At 35.3% G+C, this 17313-nt stretch overlaps 1 protein-coding gene across 10 annotated transcripts in view; it reads right to left on the minus strand.

Annotated features, from left to right (window-relative positions):
• Window positions 1-471: 471 nt before the first annotated feature.
• Window positions 472-17313, minus strand: part of SMCHD1 (structural maintenance of chromosomes flexible hinge domain containing 1) — a 146357-nt gene continuing 129515 nt past the window's right edge. The window contains exons 46-50 of one of the 10 annotated variants that reach the window (XR_013381227.1): window positions 12678-12836; window positions 12265-12379; window positions 10747-10834; window positions 3380-3484; window positions 472-631 (exon numbers count right to left, since the gene is read on the minus strand). Coding sequence is in view for 4 of the 10 variants with exons in the window: in XM_077900177.1 (XP_077756303.1) it covers window positions 3460-3484; window positions 12265-12379; window positions 12678-12836 (299 nt within the window). In the remaining 6 variants the exon portion in view is untranslated. Of the gene's footprint in view, window positions 635-2430; window positions 3485-10746; window positions 10835-11951; window positions 12134-12264; window positions 12380-12677; window positions 12837-17313 lie in introns of those variants that run through there. The other 9 variants (XR_013381226.1, XR_013381228.1, XR_013381230.1 and 6 more) reach the window with 9 other exon arrangements.

The following is a 17313-nucleotide window of genomic DNA, read 5'->3' on the forward strand; positions in this document are numbered from 1 at the left end:
AACAATCTGTGTCTCTCATTATCTCTAATAACATGCTTCTAAGTTGATTTTGTGTATTGATCTAACTCCAAATTTGCTGATTCCTATTTGCATGATGTATCCTTTTCCATCTTTTAAATGTTTTTAATGTACTGTGTCTTCTGTAAATAATATACATGTAAATGTTTTATTCAGCATGTTACTCATTGATAGCAATTATCTTTGGCCACAGGTCAGACACACTAGTTTGCAAAATAGCAGATATAAGTATTTGCTAAATTAATGAATTCATAAATTCTGCAATAAAAATTATTTTGTATTTCAAACAACTAAGGCCAATTTTTTTGTTTTATATTTTGAAGCATCTCAGTAATCATATTTATAAATGTCTTATGAAAATGGCACTCCATTCTAGACAACCATTGTAACCATCCATTATTATTTAGAATAATCTAAATTCTGCTATATAAAACATTATGCAATTAGCACCTATTTCATACAAATGTAGCCAGAGCTCAATTTATTATTCTTTTTCAACAGATCTGATTGTTTTCTTTAGGATTCTTCTGACTTTTCATTATATCATTATAGTTGACAAAGGGATCCATGGTTGACTTGTCAGTTCTTCCAAGAAGTAATTCACTCTGCAAAACTACTGAAGAGGAGAAATATGTAAGAAGTCTAACAAATCAAAACCAACTTCTGGTTTATACAAGCATGGAAATAAATTTTTTCACTAAATTTGCTAACCACTTACCACTAAATATATCACAGAACTCATATCTACAAGATTTCCCTGGCTTTCTAGCACAGCCTGCTTCTCCCTCTCCCTGTGTAATGGTCTCACTCTAATTGGTTTTTGATCCTGCTATTTTCAAGCATAAAACTGAATTCCAATTATATTTAAGTACACCAATAAAAAATTAAAATCTTCCCAAATGGAATATCAAGTAAATAGTCAAGGTACATAATTCTTTATTCTAAAATAAAAATGTAGAAAAATGAAATGCAATTTTCTATTTTTTTCGAAAATTAAAAACAGAATTAAGGGACGCCTCGGTGGCTCAGCCATTGAGCGTCTGCCTTCAGCCCAGAGTGTGATCCCGCGGTCCCAGGATCAAGTCCCGCATCGGCCTGCCTGCATGGAGCCTGCTTCTCCCTCTCCCTGTGTCTCCGCCTCTCTCTGTGTCTCTCATTAACAAATAAATTAAAAATAAAAACCTTAAAAAAAAAACAATTAAGAATAAGTGTGGGAGAAAACACAAGAGAAAGGTAAACATAAATGCTATTAGCAAAGATTTAAGTACAGTACTTTGCAGAGATATAATTACTAATATTTTCTATTCCACATTTGTTTATATTAAAGCATGGTTTAAAGAATCAGAATACTGGGAATCTATTTCATATTATTGGACTTTTTCTTGAATTTAGGCTTCCTAACATAATATTATGAATGTCTGTCTACACTATAAATTACTTATCACTGGGATAGGTGATTCTTTAACACCAATTTAATCACTCTCCAAAAGGGAATTAAGATATTTTCAGACACTTAGGTTATTGATGCATCTGTAAACGAAATAACTGCTTGCACAAAGCCAGATTTGGAGAAACGACCTTATGTTTAAGATATTTAGTATTTGTTTTTTAAAGATTTTATTTATTTATTCATGAGAGACAGAGAGAGAGAGAGAGAGAGGGGCAGAGACACAGGCAGAGGGAGAAACAGGCTCTATGCAGGGAGCCCGACGTGGGACTTGACCCTGGGTCTCCAGGATCACGCCCTGGGGTGAAGGTGGCGCTAAACCCATGAGGCACCCCGGCTGCCCGATAATTAGTATTTTAAGGCCAAATGTCCTACAATGAATTTTAATGTTGCTATCTCTCTATTCCTAAATTTAAACTTATATGTGTTAATGAAAAGTAGCAATCTCTTTTTGAGGTCAAAAGAAATACAAAGTGTTCAACAGGCATGCAAATAAAAATTAACACGTATAATTTCACAAATGTAATTACACAGTCATGAAGAGGAAGAGATGATTTCATGAAAATGTTTAGCTGACAGAACTGAAGACATTCTGACAGTATAAAAAGGATATAAATGCAAACATTTTACTAACAAGTATAATTAGAAAATTACATACTAAAAATATAACAATCTCACCCATTTCATAATGATTGTAAATAAGTCATATAGTAAAAAGTATAAACAATTTGAAAGATGGAACTCTTTTTTTTGGAACTCTTTTTTTAGCACTAACATTTAACTAGTAAGAAAGTGTCATTTAAAAGGAATCTATTCTTTCCTTTAGCTAGATTATTGCCAATTTATTTCCTTCTTCAACAAAAGTTAAATGACTTCCAGTTATAAAGATAAATCAATATTGTAATAGTTTTTACCAAGTAACTTTTAGAGAGCTTTCAATGTTAAAAAAGGAAAACACTTATGTATTTAATAGGGAAGAAACAATCCTTTTTATTAACCTCACTGTATATTCAGAAAGGATTAAAAACACACACATTTCCTGGGACACAAAACTGTACCAAAAGCATTTCCTTACAAAATAAGTTCACAAACCAATAGTCCTGGACTTACACAAAAACATATATATTGACATACATTAGCTTGAATTAACACAGAATTTTAACATTTTTGCAGCAACTTTCTAGCAGACTATTATTAATGTGGGAGTGTACGACTTCTGTAACCCTTTAAAAATAGTAATAAAAAATTACAAAATAATGAAAATGTAGAATTAAGGCTGAGACTATATCATCTAGTATTAATAAAGTCAAACAATACTTTAAAAAATTGCTGCTGCATATTTTATATATATATATATATATATATATATACAGAATAAGTCTTTAGAAATTTAAAATGCTACTGCTGTCACAAATTCACTCATCAATTTTAACTCCCTGTATCTCAACATTTGAATTTCCAGATACCTGTGCTTTTTCTATTTTTATTCTGAATTCTTCATTAAGAGTTTCCTCACATATTTACATTTAAATACTTAACCTCTAGAACTTTCCTTAAACACAACAGACAAAAAAGTTTTGTTAAATAAATTCACACAGAAGCAATAAAAAGGTTTGTTTTCAAGAAATAGTTCTAGCATATCCATGATAATCATACTGAAAAATAGTACATATGCTTTTCTTCAGGATTAATAAATGCCATGTGCCAGTTTTACAGTCACTGCAATGTTTGCACATTTTCCTCTGATACATTTGCAACCAAAGGGCATGATGACTGGAATAATTCCAGTAAATCCATACTGTCCCGTGAGATTCATAAAATTGAAGGGCTGTTTCCAGTCCCATTTGAATTGACATGGAAACGCATGCCCAGATAATCGTATTGTCCCCAGAAATACTCAGTCCGGTAAGTCACCCTCTCGGTCTTCTGAAACAGAGCTGCAGAAGGCAGAGCATTCTTCATGAGACCAATGGCCTCCTCTTCTCTGTAATTGTTCACACATCTGATTTGGTTATAATCCTGGTCAATGTGGAAAAAAAATAAATTTTATGTACCATAGTTTTCCTAAACTCCCTCAGCAGAACTAGATGGTTAAATACCAAATGGAACTATGTTCCATTAATTAGATAATTCTTGATTTAAACATATTTATTTATTTTTAAAATTTTATTTACTTATTTGACAGAGAGAGAGTGAGCACAAGCAGAGGGAGTGGCAGGCAGTGGGAGAAGATGATGCAGGTTCCCCATGGAGCAGGGAACCTGATGCAGGACTTGATCCCAGAATCCTGGGATGACTTGAGCTGAAGGCAGATGTTTAACACTCACTGAGCCACCCCAGACACCCTAGTATAAACATATTTAATTAAATCTTTGTATATAATTACTTCTGTCACATGTATGCCAAAGAGAGAGGGAGAGAGAGAGAGATCCTCAAAATAAAAGCAGCACTTAACACATAGAGTAAAGGTTAAGCAATTCGTACCACAGTTCTTTGGAATGGTGTATCTTAGACCCCAAAACTGAAGTTTCATTTTTCTTTTCCCCTTTTCTTACATGAAATTACTACTTTAAAAGTAAACAAGAATTATAGTGATTACAGAAAGTCACAAAATAAGGACAAGTATTTAAAAACATCCATATAGATCCATATAGATCCATCATATAGAGATGAACACGATGTGTGTATGTGTATAGTCAGATATATATTAATCATATATATAATTATATCTATATAATCTAATTATATATAGATAATACATATATATGTATACACATATATATATTCAGATAACAGTCAGATGTATCTAAATAATTTTCTAATGAAAGTTCCCTGATCTGCCATCTCCAAATAGAAGACACGTTTTTGATAAACAGCTAATTTTTACTCTATGAGTAGAAAATCAATTAGAAAACTAAAGCCTCTATTGAATCTACTGCAGAGAATCATCCACTGCTAAGCAAATTTTGTGGATTCCAAGATCCACATTTTTTCCCCCACATTTAACATCTTTGAACTCTACCTTTTAATGTCATGAGTTAATCTAAAGTTTTTTTTTAATGTTTCATGAAATGGTGATTTTTATAATATCCTCTTAGAGTTGATGAAACATGGTATACAATCTCAGTTTACACATAGTATATGCCTATACAAATAAAAATAAAACATATAAATACAAAGTCATGCTGCTTGCTGTTTACTACTTAATATTTGTTCCCAATTGTAGGGATGAACTATATCAGCATTTTAACACTGTAAGATACTTTCATTTCTTGTGTGTGTGTGTGTGTCTGTGAGAGAGAGAGAGTGAGTGGAAGGTGAGGGAGAGAATCTTAAACAGGCTCCAGGTGTCAGAGCTTGACACGGGGCTCGATCTCACGACCCTGAGATCATGACCTAAGCTGAAATCAAGAGTAGAATGGTTAACCAACTAGGCCACCCAGGTACCCCAAGATACTTTTATTTCAAATGCTCGAGACTGTACAAGAATTATTAGTTCAAGATCTATGGAGAACTAGTAGAGATTAAGGATGAGGAAACTACTAATTAAATCTTAATTTAAATTTTAGGGGTGCCTGGGTGGTTGGTTCAGTCTGTTAAGCCCTACCTCTGGCTCACTGAGGAGTCTGCTTGAGATTCTCTCCCTCTGCCTTTCCCCTACTTGTGCTCTAAAGTAAATAAAAATAATTCTTAAAAACAAATTTTTTAATGGAGATTTAAACTGATTTTAAATCTCCCAAATATAAATAGTATGCAAAGGGGGAGAAAGCCATGAGATAGAATGTACCAAATTTTCAACCTAAAACTTTTCTTTTTAAATATTATTTGAGAGAGAGAGCACAAGTAGAGATCACAAGTAGAGGGAAGCACAAAGGGAGAGAATTCTTAAGCAGACTCCTCATTGTGTATAGAACCCAATGTGGGGTTTGATCCCATGACCCATAAGATCATGACCTGAGCAGAAACCAAGAATTAGCTGCTTAACCAACAGAGGCACTCAGGCACCCCCAACCTAAAACTTGTAACCCTGCCACCACAAAGCTAAACAAAAATGGTGAATTTTTTGTGTCTACTTCCTGTGTCAAAAGTTGTGTAGCCAATATGGTTCTGTTTTGCTCTCTGGAAACATTTACACTCCTCCCCTTTTCCTTGGTATTCTAAAACTGTATTATGAAATATATTTTGGCACATCTTTTGTCAGTCATTGTGCTGGGCTTTCAGTGGACCCTTTAATTTATCCCTGGGAAAATATCTTCCACGTATTTTTTACTTCTCCATTTTCTTCTTTCTAGGATTCTGAACAGAATTGGTTCCCTATGTTTCCTTCATATATTTTTTTTCTATTTTTCTGGGAAGTTTGACTTTAGTCTTCTGAAATTTTTATTTCAGCAATAGTATTTGTAATCTGTGATCTTATCCTGGCTGTCTCTAATAATACACTCTGAGTTTCGTTAATAGGACTCCTGAAAATCTAAGTAGGAATTAAAAATTTTAAGTTCAGTTGAATCAGCTTCCAGGGTTGGTTTTACTATTTATCTTGGATTTTCTCTCACATGTTGACTCTCTCATATGCATGTTTCTTGGCTGTATAATTACATTTAAGAAAAAGAATGCTTCTGGCCTGGATTTTTTCTCCTGTTAACAAAAATCGTAACTATTTTTCCATCAAGTTCCTCTGAGTGGAAACTTTAGGTGGGACAGGGCAGAGCAGAGTCCAAGAGCCAGCAGGCTCTGCTTTATAAGTGCATGGCTGGAGAGCCAACTATCAGGCTGCTAGCTCCCTAGGTGCCAGCATTAGATAAGTGTCTAAGGGTGCCACCAACTATACCTGAAGCCAATATCCCAAAATTTAATTAATTACTATTGTCTAACTTTGTGGTGGTATCTTTGATTCCTAGAAACAAGGAAATCAACATTTGTTTTGAAAATCTGGCATATTCTAGGCTGTGGTTTCCTCTCCTTTTTCATTTTGCTCCCATTCACTCTATTGTTCCTGAGTTCCATCAGGCAGGCAGACCGTCTCCCACTGTCTCCAGACTATTTCCCCGTCCCTTCTCTTTTGGTATACTCTAGACTTGTTTCTTGTTATCCCCAGAAAACTTCAATCAAACGTGAAGGCAGGTGGCTCCTGGGTAGCTCATTCAGTTGAGTCCATCTCTTGGTTTCGGCTCAGGTCATGATCTTAGGGTTTTAAGATCAAGCCCCATGTCAAGCTCCATACTTGGTGTATAGTCTGCTTGGGATTCTCTTTCTTTCTCTCTCCTCCTCTGCCCCTCTCCTTGTGCACTCTCTCGAATAAATAAATACAATTAAAAAAAAATGTGAAGGCAGAGTGATGGCATTATCAGATACACAAGGACTCCCAAGTTTTTTTGTATACACTTTTCCTAAGAAAGTTATGAGAGAAACACAAGGAATCCAAGAAACAGTGGATTCAACCCAAGAGTAGCCAAAGAAGACCCATGAGATCTACATATATATATAGTTACTAGTCACTGTAGGAGGAGGAGGAAGAATATGTGGTCAAGGTAAACAGTGAAACGGGGCACCTGGGAGGCTCAGGTGGTTGATCAACTCTTGATTTTGGCTCAGGTCATGATCTCAGGGTGAGACTGAGCTCTATGTCAGGCTCTATGCTCAGCACAGTCTGCCTTGAGAGATTTTCTCTCTCCTTCTCTTCCCTCCTCTACCCCTTCTCCCACTCATGCTCACACTCTCTCAAATAAATTCTTTAGAAAAAAACAAAGGTAAATAGTGAAAGGAAAAAAAGGAAATTAGAAAGTGCAGAAAAATTAACATCCGAGAAACAGTCTAAATAGGAACTGAGTTAAAATTTAACATGTTTAAAAAAACTGATATACTATGGAAGACTCACTTGATCTTGATATTTGGAACCCTAATTGGTGGCCTAAAACTTTATCGAGAAGTCAATAAAATCCTAGCACACAACTCTGCCTAGTACTAAATATTTACATAGCCAAAATAATGTGTGCATTTTTATAGCTTTCTATCTTTGAAAAAAGCATAGAGGATTTGCTTGTGGTTATAGTACAGACTATAACTAAATAATATAATGACAGAAGGAAAGTTCTAAAACATTTCCAAACAATTCAGTCTGAAAGTCATTAAGTAGGCTAGGGATGATGGACATCCACACCAAGTGGTCAGGTGACCTGTGCTGTCTTAAAGCGGATAAGATGGATAGAGTATATAAAAAAGAGGGAGATGGGGATCCCTGGGTGGCTCAGCGGTTTAGCACCTGCCTTCAGGCCAAGGCGTTATCCTGGGGTCCTGGGATCAAGTCCCACGTCGGGCTCCCTGCATGGAGCCTGCTTCTCCATCTGCCTGTATCTCTGCCTCTCTCTGTCTCTCATGAATAGATAAATAAAATCTTAAAAAAAAAAAAAGAGGGAGGCAACAGAATAACTAAAATTAAATAATTAAAACAAAGGTTGCTTCTGGGGAATGGATGGGTGAAGATGCGAGGATAGAAGATTTCATCAAGATGCAGAAGATAGAAGATTTCATCATCATAAGCTCTCTTTTGCACCTGTGCTCTCCAATTTGGTATCCATCAGCCACATGTGGCTCCAGAGCACTTGCCATGTAACTAGTGCTTAAAGATTTGCTGTCTTCTGAATTTCAAAGACTTTGTATGAAAAAATTATTTAAAGTATCTCAAGAATGTTTTACACTGTTTACATGTTGCAATGATAATGTTTTGTATACTGGGTTAAAAAAATCAATTATTAAAATAAATCTCAGTTTTTCTTTTTTCTTTTTTTTGTTTCTTTTTCATCCGGCTTCTAGAAAACTTTAAATTACATATGTGGCTCATATTACAACACTAAATCTTATATACCATTCGATTTATTTACATGTATGACTTCAATGGAAATGATACTATCACTAACAACATAATGATAAAAAAAATCAACTCTAGCCCATACTACCTCTGAATTGCTACAAAATCTTAATTAGGATTCAAATTAGTGACATGTGTAGTGTATTGTAGTAACTGCAAGGTTTAGGGCTAATTCAATGCTGAGGCTATATAGGGCAGCTTCAAGAATATATACTTTAGTCTAGAACTGCTTGGTAGGTATTTCCTCCCTGATGTTACAAACCTGGATAGTCTTTAAAAATTATAGGAGGGGTGCCTGGCTGACTCAGTCAGAAGAGTATGTGATTCTTTATCTTGGGGTCATAAGTTCAAGCCCCATGTTAGGTATAGAGATTACTTAAGTAAATAAACAACAACAAAATAACCCTGCAAAAAATTATAGTAAATCTACATGAAAATAAAGGGATTAATATATTGAATTCCTATTTCAAGCTGCAATAGTTTTATATTTTGCCCAATCTTGTTTTGATATCCTATCATTTTTTACTCCCCCTGGCAGGCAGTTAGTATGTATGTATGTATGTATGTATGTATTTATTTATTTATGACACAGAGAGAGAGAGGCAGAGACACAGGCAGAGGGAGAAGCAGGCTCCATGCAGGAAGCCTGATGTGGGACTTGATTCCGGGTCTCCAGGATCACACCCTGGGTGGAAGGCAGACACTCAACCACTGAGGCACCCAGGCGTCCCTGGCAGTATTCTAGAGTATACCCCAGACATCATGTTATTTAACTGATACCTCAGTACACATTTCTAATAATATAGTTATTTTAATGTAAATATACAATGTTGTTATACACAACATTTCTTAATGTAGCTAATATCTAGGTGATACTAAAATTTCTTCAAGTTTTTTCAAAGTTGTCATTTTAAACATTCAAATGTGGATCCAGACAAGGACTTCACATTGCATTGGATTCTTATACCTTTCAATCACTTTTATTCTATAACAAATAGTTCATCCTTCCTTTCCTTCTTTTATGGAACCATTTTATTAATAAAACTGTCATTTGTCCTGTACAATGTCCCATTCTAGACATTCTGGATTTGGCTGATACTTCTTGGTGGTATCATTTAACTTGTTTCTAACTTCCTTTTTCCTCTATACTTGTAGTTAAATCAAACTGTTCTTAATTTGTAAGAGATTTAAGCTCTCATGTCTTACAGTATCTATTCTTTGCAATGCATTAACCTCCTTCCCAAGCACCTAGGAGGTTACCATTTACACACTATCTTGGGGAAAATAGTTTTCTGGATTGCTTACTTCTTCTGCAGAACCTCAGGAAACACTAATTAGAAGCTTCACTGGATTCAGGTTATTTCCTACTCAATCACATAATAGTAAATGTCCTACTTTTAGTGTTGCTAAGATCAATCAGTGGATTCATGTGTATCAATCTGATCTTTCCATTACTAAGTTTCCCCATCAACTTTTTACTTAATCACTTGAGTATCTATTGATTATTATTGCCTAAATCTATTATTTTATTAGGGGTGGCAAAATCATGTCACAATTTTATCGTGCCTTTTATTTATTTTTATTTTTTAAAATTTAATTAATTAATTAATTTATTTATTTATTATCATGCCTTTTAAAGAAGAACTTCTATAAATAACTTTCTTCAAGGAAAAATAAGATAAATATAGCAAAAGGGAGACAAACCATAAGAGTGTTAACTACGGGAACAAACTGAGGGTTGCTGGAGGGGGGAAGGGGGATGGGGTAACTGGGTGATGGGCATTAAGGAGGGCACATGATGTAATAAGCACTGGGTATTATATGCAACCGATGAATCATTAAATACTACCCTTATGCTTACACACACACACACACACACACAACTTCAACTATTTGGTTACTCTGAAAACAGTTCATTTAAGTAAGACCATGTCTTTAAAAAAAAAAAAAAAACAGAAAAAGGGCAGCTGTGTGGTGCAGTTGGTTAAGTGTCTGACTCTTGCTTTCAGTCACTTCAGGTTATAATCTTAGGGCTGTGAGATTGAGACCCACATCAGGCTCCCCGCTCAGCGTGGAGTCTGCTTAAGACTCTTTCCCTCTTCTTCTGCCTGCCCCCACACAGTCTCTATTTAAAATAAATAAATCTTTAAAAAAAAAAAAAAAAAGAATGTCTTTACTATATGGATATATCAATTTTTACAATAATGAGTTGGTGCCCTAGCAATTGCCAGTGATCATCAGTGAAGATTCTCTTGCATCATTTTGAACTTATGATTTGTAAAAACTGTTGTGTTTAAACCAATTACAAATATTCTTCTGGTGCTGTACTACCCCAACACACTTTCAGCAGTCAGCTTAATAGTTCCTATATATATATTGCGTGCTCATAATAAATATACATCATTCACATACTCACATGTGGAAACACTTCTCTCATAATCTCATTATCATTTCATCTCTCTTCCATAATTCAAAGGCAGCAATTCCAAGACACTTGCCCCCATCTGGACACAATATTAGGTACTCAAGAGATATCAGTGAGATAAGGAATTTTCTCTCACAATTTTTAGCAACACAAATTTCTCTCTTTTGGGAGTGCAGATAACCTGGCTTCTGCCTACCTCTCCAAACACTCTTGCTTCTTCCCCTTCCCATGCCTCAGCCACACAAACATCTTTTCAGTTCCACAAACATACAATACTTGCTACTTTCTCAGAACGTTCATTATTTTCTGTTTACTGAAACTAATTCCTATATGGCTGGCAGCTTCTCATCCTTTCTCTAAAATGCATCTTTCCTGACAACCAACATAGTTTCCCCATCATTTTATATCATTTCATCCTTTTTTCTTTCATAGAACTTAACATTACTCCATACACAGGAAAATGTTTACTTTTTGGAACTATCCTTCTGCACAAGACTGTAGAGCTCCATGAGGGAGCAAGAACTATGCTACTTTTACTCATCAGCAACAGATAGCACAAAATAAGCATTCAAACAATAACTGAATAAATGTAGAATATGTAGATGGATAGGGCATGGAATACCAATTCTGACTGTTAAAGTCTCAAAGAAACTCCTCTATAGTCAATGAGACACTTATTCAGGCAGAGTCCATATTTAAACCTTTTGAAATAATGTACAAGAAATCCCAGTATCATGCTATCCTCCAAAGGATGGCCTAATATCTAATCTAAAAAGGACAGTTGTCTTACCATTGAGTTAGGTTGCAGGTAGCTTTGCTGGGATTTTCGGTGTGCTATCTAAATGGTATCTGATTTTCTAAACCAACCATTTATATGCATTTTAAAAATTAATAATATACAACTGGTTTTGTATATTCTAACTCAGCAAACTGCTGATCTTATAAAGCAGAATGTAGTGTATTTACAAGGTAAGCCAAACAACAGAAAAGCAATTTAAATCTTGACACTGATTTTAAACAAAACATAAACTAGAAACATTTCCAAATAATTAGTAAAAATCATTTAGAAAACTGGAGTATCCTAGGAAAATATAATAATTATGTCTTATCTTCATTATTTATCACTTAGTCTTTTTAAATCAGACAAAACCCCTAATTCTGGCTCAAAGAAGAAATCAGGAATAAATTCATCCTGGTTTTTATTTTTTTAAGAAGTTTATTATTAGAATTATTTTTGAGACAGAGACAGAGAGACAGAGACAGAGAGCACATGAATGGGGAAGGACAGAGGGAGAAGGAGGAGAGAATCCCAAGCAGGCTCCACAGTCAGCATAGAGCCGGACTTGGTGGCTTGATCCCATGAACCTGAGATTATATCCTGAGTAGAAATCAAGAATCAGACTCTCAACTGACCGAGCCACACAGGCGCCCCCCATGCTGATTTTCAAGTATGACTTAAAAGCTTTGATAAACTAACCAATGATAACTCAGAGGTCAGAATAAACTCACCTATTTTGTCTTGAAGCTTCTCTTCTCATTCTTTTAGGAGGAATTGGACAATCTGTCATTTCAACCTTTGCTGGATGGCGCAATGAGTCATTACACTTCCGTGTGGGAGTCATACCTGTAAAGATAGAAAATGCAGAAAATGAACTTTTAAAAGACTGGGATTATTATAGTATCTTAATTTATAGAAAAAGAATTAATCAAAAAAAAAAAAAAAGAAAAAGAATTAATCATACTGAGAATGCTTCCTACTATTTCTGGTAAGAGAAAACCTTATAAGCATTTATCAGATGACTTGGAGGATAAGAGTGTTGACTTAGGTTATGCGTCATTCACATTCTTCTTGGAGTTAAACTCTAATATAAATATCCGCCCTCATACAGAGAAAGTACAGGTAACAAAAAGCAAGCACCAACCTAGTTTTTGCTCGATCAGTTTCAGATTCTTTTCTTGTTCATCAAGTTCTTGTTTTTTCTTCTTCATATCAGGAGTGTGAAGGTACTCTAACTGACGGTTAAGGTCCTCGATCACACTGTTCGACTTGTTCACAGCAGTACGATACTGTTGGAGAAGATCTGCAAAGAAACCAAAGACATCTGATTAAAAGAACTGATACTGGGGTGGTAGTCCCGGGTATCTCAGCGGTTTAGTGCCGCCTTCAGCCCAGGGTGTGATCCTGGAGACCCAGGATCGAGTCCCACGTCAGGCTCCCTGCATGGAGCCTGCTTCTCCCTCAGCCTGTATCTCTGCCTCTCTCTGTCTCTCATGAATAAATGAATAAAATCTTAAAAAAAAAAAAAAAGAACTGATACCGTATCAAGTCAGTGTTTGAAGAAAGAAGAATTAGCAACACTAGGTATTGTATTATAGTAACATTTGGGAACCATTTTTAAAGCCTCAAGACTTTGTTCAATGTATACAAATGAAATAAAAATGCAGTTTAGACCCTTGCACAAAACTAGTGCTCGTTAAATTTTAATTTTCAATTGCTTGACTTTAATAAATTTGTGTCAGGAAAGAGTTTTCTATGTAAAAGTACTCTGTGAACTGGATCACTCTCTCACAGTTAATGTTTTGATAGTCATTATTCAATCTAATTCCACACAGACAAGTTGAGGGGGGTGGCATATGCATCAAATATAGAAACGCTAGAGGTGCCTGGCTCAGCTCAGTTGGTGGAATGTGCCACTCTTGATCTTGGGTCATGAGTTTGACCTATGCTGGGTGCAGAGATTACTTAAAAAAATTTTTTTAAATACGTATAGTACTACTAGAAAATCAATACTTCCAAAAGATATGACCATTACCTTATTAAAGCTTTCAGAAATGCACTCTTGATAAAATACTTAATTTTCAAAAAACTTTCTATAAATTACTATGTCTAAAAATGTATTGCAGTATTCAGGTTTATTTATTTTTAAAAGAGATTTTATTTATTTATTCCTGAGAGTCAGAGACAGAGAGAAAGAGAGAGAGAGACACACACACACACAGGAAGAGAGAGAAGCAGACTTCCTGCAAGGAGCCCGATGTGGGACCTGATCCCAGATCCCAGGATCATGCCCTGAGCTGCAGGCAGACGCTCAACCGCTGAGCCATCCAGGCATTCCAATATTCAGGTTTTTTCTTTTTCTTTTAAAAAGATTTTATTTGGCAGAGAGAGAGCACGAGAGCGTGCACAGGCTGGGGGGAGGAGGAGAGGGAGAAGCAGACTCCCCGCTGAGCAGAGAGCCTGATGTGGAGCTCAATCCCAGGACCCTGGGATCATGACCTGAGCTGAAGGCAGACACTCAATGGAGTGAGCCACCCAGGTACCTCACAATATTCAGGTTTGTTTTTTTTTTAAGATTTTATTTATTTATTCATGAGAGACACACAGAGAGAGGCAGAGACATTGGCAGAGGGAGAAGCAGGCTCCCTGCAAGGAGCCCGATGTGGGACTCGATCACCAATCCTGAGATCACGCCGAGAGCCAAAGGCAGACGCCCAACCACTGAGCCACCCAGGTGTCCCATAATATTCAGGTTTGAGACTATTTTTTGCCTGTATGATTTACTAGACACTAAATATTAAATACTGGGACTGTACTCTAATTTAGGGGTCAGCAAATTACAGTCAACAGACAAGAATGCTTTATACAGTTTTAAATGGTCACATTCTAAATGGTTATATAAATACCCTCCGTAACACCCTCAATTTTGCCTCTTGGCTCACAAGGCCTCAAATTTTACTATCTGGCCTCTTGACACTCTGGTCACAATGATTAATATGCATGGGAATGGACATTCAAAATTCAAATATTTAACATGCACACTAGTTTACACTTAAAACTATAAAAAAAATTTTAAGAGTCTGAGTATATTAGATATGACATGAGATAGAAGATGAAATATTCTACACCTTAAGGTCAAGAACAGTGTATGGAAAAGAGAACAACTAGCATTCTGATGAGCAGGCAAATACACACTCACATATACCCGTGTATGCTCATGAATATATTCATATATTTATATACAAATTCTATATGTAACCGAGCAAGGGCAAGGTCTTTACGATCCATAATTCTTTATGACCTTTTGATAACTTTTAAAGGTATGTGGCAAAATGACTGGTTTTCTAGTCTGATGTGGTACTTCTAATTTCAAAGTAATATAATGTTTTCTTACTTTACATAGGTTATTCTTTACATTGTAAAGTACAGTTTTCACACAGTAAAATACTGCAAAACAATACTTATTTAGTATGTGAATGTGTTACAAAATTATGTCAGACTTGTTTATCAGTGATGCTGTCCTTCTTCAGAAGACAATACACAAAACTTCAGGCCATTAGGGCTTGATATTCTATTTCTTTTTTTAAAAAATGTTTTAATTTATTTTTTAAAAAGGATTTCATTTATTTATTCATGAGAGGCAGAGACATAGGCAGAAGAAGAAGCAGGCTCCATGCAGGTAGCCTAATGTGGGACTTGATCCCGGGATCCCAGGATCACGCCCTGGGCCAAAGGCAGACACTAAACCGCTGAGCCACCCAGGTGTCCCAAAAAGTTTTTATTTAAATTCTATGTAACATACAGTGTAATACTAGTTTTGGGTGTACAATATAGTAATACAACACTTACAGAAAACACCAGGTGATCATCCCAAATGCCCTCCTTAATCCCTATCACCTATTTAACTAACCCATCTCCCGCCCCTCCCTTTCCACTTGGGAACCATGAATTTGTTCTCTCTAGTCAAGAGTCTGATATCCTATTCCTAATAAGTTAGTTATGAGGTTCTTCCAAACTTTAAAAACCCAAGAAATTAGTATATTCAAGCACTTTAATTGACAGTGGTCCTGTATTTTATAAGATGGAATGTTAAATATTTCCCATTAAATGCAGCACTAACAGTAGATTCATATTTTATGTGGAAGATAGACAGTAACAGCTTTAAAAAAAAAAGAAAAGTAATCTCTATGCCCAACATGGGGCTCAAATTCACAACCCCATGATCAAGACTTGCATCCACCAACTGAGCCAGCCAGGTACCCCTTAGCAGCTTAATTTAATATGCCTTATCAACCCTGAATTTTTTGTACATGAAATGGAACTTCTGTTTATCATGGTGTCTATAAAAGTCTTTCCTAATGCATTTAACAAAATTTTGCCAAAGACAAAAATTCAAAATTCACATTTAGTTTCGGCTATAAATGATTTTTAAGGTCTTATATGTTGCCTAAAAATTTCAATTACCTTATAAGGGGAAAAAACATGTTTTTTTCCTATGAAAATAGAAAAATACTTTAAAAAATTAATTCATATAAAGCTCAAAATACAATGCATTAACTTCTGTAGGATACATATTCAAGAAAATACAGATTATTTCAATGTATCCTGATGAATGACCTCCTATGCAAAGCTACCAAAAATAATATAAAGGAATTGAAAGTACAGCTGAAGGGCTGGTATTAGTCAAGTATTCAAGGTTTGCTTAGAAGGCAGAAGCAACTTTTTTACTAATAGAAGATTCAAGAAGTTAGATGGGAATGCAGACTTTACTAAATATTTAGATCTCTTCAAACATTTATGCCCTACATGATTCTAAGAATTTTATTCAGCAAAAACATGGTAAGCCCTTATGACTAAGAAAAAATGAGAAAATACAGTAGAACCTCTGATTTGTTCCAAAATAATCCACATGGGGAGAGGTGGTGAGAGGCAAGTTGTGAGACAAGAAGATTATGAATGAAATACGAGTGCCTAGATGGTAGGTCCATGGGAGCTCATTGTTACTGCTCTATTTATTTCCATAATAGAACAAAACAAAATATCCTTGCCCTGAATACTACAGCACTTAAATAATCTTGGTCACTACATCTAAAAACATCAAGAGTGGCTTTACTTAAAACAGTAACAACAGGGGATCCCTGGGGGGGTGGCTCAGCAGTTTAGCACCTGCCTTTGGCCCAGGTCGCGATCCTGGAGTCCCGGGATCGAGTCCCGCGTTGGGTTCCCTGCGTGAAGCCTGCTTCTCCCTCTGCCTTTCTTTCTCTCTGTCTATCATGAATAAATAAATAAAATCTTAAAAAAAAAACAGTAACAACAAAATAAATGGAGAGTAATAACTGAGAAGTAGAATAAATTAGGTATGCTATAATAATCTCTAAACTGGCCACACATATAATACATATTTGAAATAAATGGACATAATAAAAGTGTTAATGTCACATTTATAAATTATATATTAACTAATCATTGGCTATTTTTTTTTTAATCATTGGCTATTTTAAAAGGATTTTTCTTCAGTTGCTATTAATAACTTTTTCTTTCATATCTTGGCTTCTGCAATATCCAGAGTTATTTTAATTTTTTTAAGAAGTATTTCTACTTATAAGATCTCTATAAAAAACTTGGAGTAATATAGAAAAGGAAGGTTAGGAAAAAAATCAGTAGGTCTATCAACTTACTTTCTTCTCGTTTTTCATTCTACAAAGTTTGCAGGTTTTATTTTTAACATATATGATATTTGCATTTATATGTTCTAACCACTTTCCTTTTAACATTTTAAT

This window comes from Canis aureus, chromosome 6 (genome assembly GCF_053574225.1).
Source record: "Canis aureus isolate CA01 chromosome 6, VMU_Caureus_v.1.0, whole genome shotgun sequence".
Classification (NCBI taxonomy): Eukaryota; Metazoa; Chordata; class Mammalia; order Carnivora; family Canidae; genus Canis; species Canis aureus.